Source organism: Drosophila virilis, unplaced genomic scaffold (genome assembly GCF_030788295.1).
Source record: "Drosophila virilis strain 15010-1051.87 unplaced genomic scaffold, Dvir_AGI_RSII-ME tig00001657, whole genome shotgun sequence".
Classification (NCBI taxonomy): domain Eukaryota; kingdom Metazoa; phylum Arthropoda; class Insecta; order Diptera; family Drosophilidae; genus Drosophila; species Drosophila virilis.
Window position 1 is genome coordinate 114,185 of NW_027212852.1, and position 6,600 is coordinate 120,784.

The 6,600-nt window shown below is 45.8% G+C and overlaps 1 protein-coding gene across 1 annotated transcript; it reads left to right on the top strand.

Annotated features, from left to right (window-relative positions):
- Positions 1-351, top strand: LOC138911598 (uncharacterized). The gene has a single exon (XM_070210976.1). The coding sequence runs from the start codon at positions 1-3 to the stop codon at positions 349-351; it is 351 nt and encodes a 116-aa protein (XP_070067077.1).
- The last annotated feature ends 6,249 nt before the right edge of the window (positions 352-6,600 follow it).

Here is a 6,600-nt window from a genome sequence, read left to right on the forward strand (position 1 = left end):
ATGCAGGCTGCCCTTTCGAGGATGCTACCCAATATAGGAGGATCTAAAGCAGGAAGACGCCTGCTCCTCACAAGAGTTGTAGCCTCCGTGCTGCTCTATGCTGCACCGATATGGACTTCAGCGGTTGCAAGACAGAATGGCCTCCGAAGAAAGATGTCAATCCCCTATATCCCCTATAGTGCTCTGCGCACCATTTCTGGATTTCAGACGGTGGCGGACGACGCAGCCACACTATTGGCAGGAATGCTGCTAGTAGATATACTGGCCAAGGAAATGGAGAAAATTTACATGTCCCGAATAGCCACGGGAGACGCTGTCAACAAGGGGAGACAATTTGGAGCAATGGACTAAAAGACGGAATGGGGAAATAAACTTCCATCTAACACCGTTTTTTACTGAACACGGCGGCTACAGGAAGTATTTCCATAGGTTCAGTAATGAGGACACTTCAGAGTGCCCGAACTGCCCAATCTGGAAGAAGACCCAGAACACGTGCTGTACCAATGCTCAAAGTACAAAGAGGCTCTGTAGGCTCTGTAGCTCCATCGGAGGGACTGGTAAGTTTATGCTGGAAGGAGACGACAACTGGAGAACTATAAGCCAGCTCATAATAGGCATCTAGAAGGAGAGACGATGCGAAAAGGAGCGACGAATTATGGAGACTGCCTATAATAGGCAACCCATCCCCGCGAAGTAATACTTTGCGGTGATCCCGCGGGGAATGTGGTGTGTGAGTGGGTGGTGAGTTTAGTTCGTAGGTGCTGACGGAGTCAGCCAATCGTGCATATGCAGAGAAGCTGCAGAGAGCAACTGAGGCTTTGATTTCTGTTTACATTAATGCATCGACGCAGGGGCTCTGGCTCTGGGCTGATCGATTGGGAATTGCTTATATAAAGTGGTCACCATCAGTGAAGCTGCTGTGGCGACTTAACCGAATTAATAATGGGATCTATTTCAAAAGAAGTTGCGTCGTATGTATGAGTCGAAATATTTTATAGCACTTCGATCCTTAAGAGTTGGATTGTGTTTACATTAGATTGGATTTCAGTACAGCGGATACAGGGCTTGCAGCCTCAACTTGTTTGAACTCGACATTATATTGGTGTGAATGGGGTGGTGACAAGGGCTTAGCTCGCGCGCGCCCACACACGCGAACACGCACACACACTAACACAATGAGAAGTGAAAGTGTGTTGCGTTCAGTTCCCCGCTCCCATTATTTCCTATCTCGTGCAGCGATGCCTACAAGAAATACAAAACGCGTAGGTACTGTGTAAACAACAACGCCAATACGAACCTGTTAGGGTACTCTGCCACGTGTCCGACGATTCCTCGGCTGTTGATATGGAGAGGGAGAAATCACTATCACACTACTCCAGCAAGAGGAAAATGTCTCCGACCATAGAAATACGGGATATACCGGGATGGTCAACCAGCGTCGACCTGCTAGGAGCCGTATTTGCCAAAATCGAAGACGACCCGCCTGCTGCAGCCTCACTGATGCTTATAAAAAGCATACCGCGGCACTCTGACGGCTACTATGCAACTGGACACACGGCCGCAAGATGCCGAAGTAAGCCTGGCGCTTCATTATGCATCAACTGTGGAGAAGCCAACCACCCGGCGAAGGAGTGCACCTGTAAACCAAAACGCGTTATTTGCTCTAGACACGAGACTGTGAACGCGGCACACAATACCCTTAGCAGGGCATGCCCGTGCTTTATTAAAAAAGTTAATTAAATCAAATTAATCCAAATTACCTTAAACCACTGCAGAGCGGCCCAGGACCTACTTGACGAAACAGCACGGGAAGAGATTGCTGACCTCGCCATCGTCAGTGAGCCATACCATCGCAAACGATGGCATCTGGATCGCGAGTAATGACGGTGGCGCAGCAACTTGGAGCTGCGATAGCTCACCGGGGCAAATTACCTGCAGGAAAGCAGCAACCGGATACACTAGAGTCAAGTGTAGCGGTCTTTAGGTGTATAACTGCTACGTTGCTCCCAGTGTAGAAATCAGCGAGTTCGACAATATGGTGGATAGCATAACGAACGGTGCAAGAACGCGTTCACTAGTAATCATAGCGGGCGACTTTAATGCGTGGACTTTGAATGGAGAGGCAGCAGGACAACTCAACGTCGGCGTCTTCTGCTAGACGCGTTCGCAGCCCTCAATGTGACGCTTCTCAACGTTGGCAACAGGCAAACATTCAACAAAGCAGGCTTAGGATCTATTATCGACTTGACCTTTAGCCTATGCCTGCCGCCACGCGCGGCCTGATGATGTCAGACTTATACACACAGTGACCACCAGGCGATAATAAGACACTTAGCCGTCCAGCCCAAGTTAGAATACTGCCAGCTAGGAACTTGGAGCCACGACTCGCTCTGCCCAGAAGCGCTGTTGATAATGGTCGAGAGCATGCAACTTCCGGCCAGTAAATGTGCCGACCACTGTGCAAACCATATAGGAAGAACAACGCAGCCATGCTTAGACGTAGAGCCAGAAGACGCTACCAACGCTACCAAACAGGAGAAACGATTGCCAGGAAATGCAGAAAGACTACAGAGCGAAGAAGGCCGCACTTAAGAAGGCCATCAAGGCCATCATCGCTGAAGCCGACGTGGTAATGGGAAGAATATGCAGGATGCTAATGCCCACAAGTGAGGTCTAACTAGAATCAAACGTCACCACGCTCTTCCCCTCGCAGCCACGTACACTGCAAGGTCGACGGTAAAGTTGACGGATTCGGAGTAGGACCTGCAGACCCTGCCCCGGATACAGCAGAAAAAAGCCCCAGGACCTTACGGGATTCCAACAAAAGCGCTGAAGCTAATAGTGGCCAAGCAACCAGCAGTTTATGCAGCGATATTCAATAAAGGCATGCACGATCGCCGCTTCCCTACAAGGTGGAAACGCCAGAGCCTGGTGTTGCTTCCAAAAAGCGACAAACCACCAGAGGACCCGTTTGCTTATAGGCCACTATGCATGCTCGACGTGGTTGGCAAACTGCTCGAGGGAATATTTTGTAACCGACTGCACGACAAATTAGAAGAACGGCAAGTGCTATCTGAGCATCAGTTCGGATTGGGGAAAAAACGTTTCGCTACCCAAGCTATCAGCCATGTGGTAGACATCGCCACACAAGCCATCGAGGGGACCCGTTGACAGAATGTTCCGAAAAACTACTGCCAGAGATCCGAGTACCTGGTAAGCCTGATTAGTAATAATTTCTCCAACCGGGTGTTTCTGTATGACGTCTCTACAGGACAGCGGCAGTACGCCATACAAGGCGGCCTATAACAATGGAAGAATGGTAAGAGAAGTGGAGAGCTACTACCAATGGACACGATTGCTGATCCCGTACATACGCCCTTGGGTGAGTAGAAAGCACGGTCAGACTTATTTTTATCTAGTTAATTACTGACAACACGGGTGCTTTACATCCTATCTATAAAGGTAATAAACATGAGAACATGGACCCGTTTTGAACACACTGTGCGCAGGCCATAGAAAACGCTGATCATGTCTTTTTCGTCAGTCCTTTCTCTGCTGAGCGGCAAGAGCTTAGTCAAACTATTGGGAAACCTTTTATTATCAACGACTTACGAGATATCCTACTAAGCTTGCAAAACAATTGGATTGCGTCGCGAATAGCAAATAATGCAATACATGGCTTTTGCGACGCATCTACATAAGATCTAAAATGTAAGCAGTTGTCCCATCGCATCTGCTGGGCTTCAAATCTAGCGTGGCACCTCATAAGATGCAAATGATCCCGAAGATTGAACAACAGGTTAGATGCAAATACTATTGCTGTACAGACTCAATTATATCGCAGCTTTGGTACGGCCGACCAACATTCCTACGCTCCAGCTGCTCGGAATGTGGACCCACTTATGTAATCTCCGCTGAAGATTTCTGTGTCGTAAGGAGGTAAGCGACAGCCGGTGGAAACATATGACGGAATGGCGGACGGTCTGTTTTGGGCGTTAGCAGTGCCGATTTACTCACTAAGATTAGCGGCGCATCTCTCATATACCGAGTAATAGTAGTCGTACTTGGACCGCATGACAGAAATTGTTCCCATTGAAACGGCTTCTGATATGGCTCGCACTTGATCCAGCCGTGTAATATTTTGGGCCTTTTTTTCGGAATACTTCTTGTACTAATGGTTGCCTTAGTGCGGCCGACTGCTGCTGTTGGAGTCGGAGAAGCTCTGGAGGTGCTTGCGGACGGAACTGCTAATTGGTGTTTTGTCTCATCCCCTTTCCCAGTTAGCACTAATATATTCGTTTGCGCTATGTAATAAATTATACGTTGAGAAATTGAAATGGAGTTTGTAATTATTTTTATTAATATTACAATGTTTTATGGTATAGTGTGTGTACTTAAAATGCGATTTGGATTTATTACATCTTGTTAGTTACTAAGTATATATGTATGCATGAACTTGGTGTATGCTTGTGTGTTGGACTAAGCATATGCATTAACAATATTAATTGGGAAATAATGTTGTGAAGCACCTTGTCGGATTTATTGTGAAAACGTAATTCCCCATTTTCGTTTGATAGTTAGGAAAAAGTATGAGTGTGTACCTATGTACATACAAAAATTTTAAATTAGAATTATTTTGTAGTTGGAAGTAATTTCCACAAAATTTAACTAAACTGATTTTAGTTTAGATATACATATGTATATTATATACATAAAAACTAACGGGTATAGCCTGGCCTTGCCCATGACACTTATGTTATAAAATCAATACTCTGGCGTAGAATTTCGCAAATCGCTGAAACCCGTATTCATTATATTCTTATATATAGCTTTGAAAATAAGTTTGATGCAAATCGGACACAGCTTAAAATGCTCAAAAAATTACTTTAAAACAAGTCTTAAATGATCTTTTATGTAGATCTATGCATATGAATTTGAAGGTTACAGGTCACCCACCAAATTTTTGACTCCCATTTCCACAAAGGAGGAGGTGGCGAAGTGAACGTGCCAACCAAACCATACCGTTCTCTCTATGTACATACCAACTACTCCGCTAGGTCACAGCCCCGTACTACTTATTCTAGCGGACAGTAGCCTTACGCCCCAGCTACACTAGCGGGCCTTGGCCACGCACCAGCTACACTAGCGGGTCTGGGCTACGCATCAACAACACCTGCCGCACTGCTTTAGAGCCCTAGCGCTTCACTATTCACCTCTTTGTTATCACTCGAGCTCCTTGCTAGACACGTCTACTGGCCCTGATCGTTCTCCAAGAAGTGCCTGCACGCTCGCTAGCGAGCCGTGCGCTTGCCTCGCCCGCTCAACTTTGCCGCGAGCTTTCGCAACTTCGCCTCGGAGCTTTCGCTCTTCGCCGCCGAATTGAAGTTGGTCTCGAAGGCGGTGTTGAGCAACTGATCAGCAACGCACGGTTGCTGCGACGGCCGGCGATTAAATTCAACGGCTACTTGCCCATAACTACGCACTTATTCTAATAATACACAGACTATGCGCTTAACGGCTCCTTGCCTTTTAATTTTACTTTAACTAGCATAGTTTTAATACCTCCGCACATTGCCTTAACTGTTCTTATTACTAATACAATATTTACATACCATACAATACTTATATCCTATAACTATAATTTTGAACTATGGGGAGGCCACCTTAGTGGCCGCCTCACACATTAAAGAACATGATACCGATAAAGCTTTTAAGTGCCTTAACAAAAGTGCGCCGATTAAAAACGACACAAAGTTAAAACTAAAATTCTTAAAGATTCTTACAACACCTACCGTCAACTTATTTTTGGAGCGAGCCCCTTCTTAAACCTTTTTGTTGACTTCGCCTGATAGTTACTTCAAGTGCATCATGTTGAATTCTTTAAATTGGGTACAGTAACATACTGGACCAAATCAGCGACATTTAAGTCCGTGCGCGCAATGCACCAGCTTACCTTTAATGAGATGCATTTCCAATTGGATCTGATGCCATCAAGCAGGGTTTTACGTTGACGATCTCATCAGGTGCCAACTCAGTTGCTGAAGCCAGAGAGAAAATTCGTCAGACGTCCGGAAACTTCAACTTTAACTTTAACCCTGCAGGCGATCAGTTTGTCTATTGTTCCCCGTTTTTATGATCCGCTACGACTTTTTGAACCAGTCATAACTAAGGGAAAGATATTTCTTCAACATCTTTTTAAGGACAAATTAAATTGTGGTGAAAGCTTGCCAATAGCACATTATATGACCTGGAGCGAGCTATGCACCAGTTTTCGCAATATTCGCCATGTATCTTTTCCCTGAGTAGTACTCTTCGAAGAAGCTGATGTTGAAATACATGGATTATGCGATGCCACCGTGGAGGCCTATGGAGCCTACAACTACGTGGTGGCCAGAAGTCTACTGGCCACAAGTCGTATCCTTTGCTCCAAGTCTCGAGTTGCGCTTTAAAAACATTGACTGTCCCAAAACTGGAATTATGTGCGAAGGTGTTGGGTAATCAGATGCATGAAGTCAAGCGCACAGGCATCTTTGTCAGCCAGTTGTATAGCTGGTGCTATTCGTCCGTTATCTTATCCTGGATAAGAAATGAGCCCATCAA

Excerpts from the sequence above, each read along its gene's own strand:
- LOC138911598 (XM_070210976.1), top strand. The coding sequence starts at position 1 with ATGCAGGCTGCCCTTTCGAGGATGCTACCCAATATAGGAGGATCTAAA.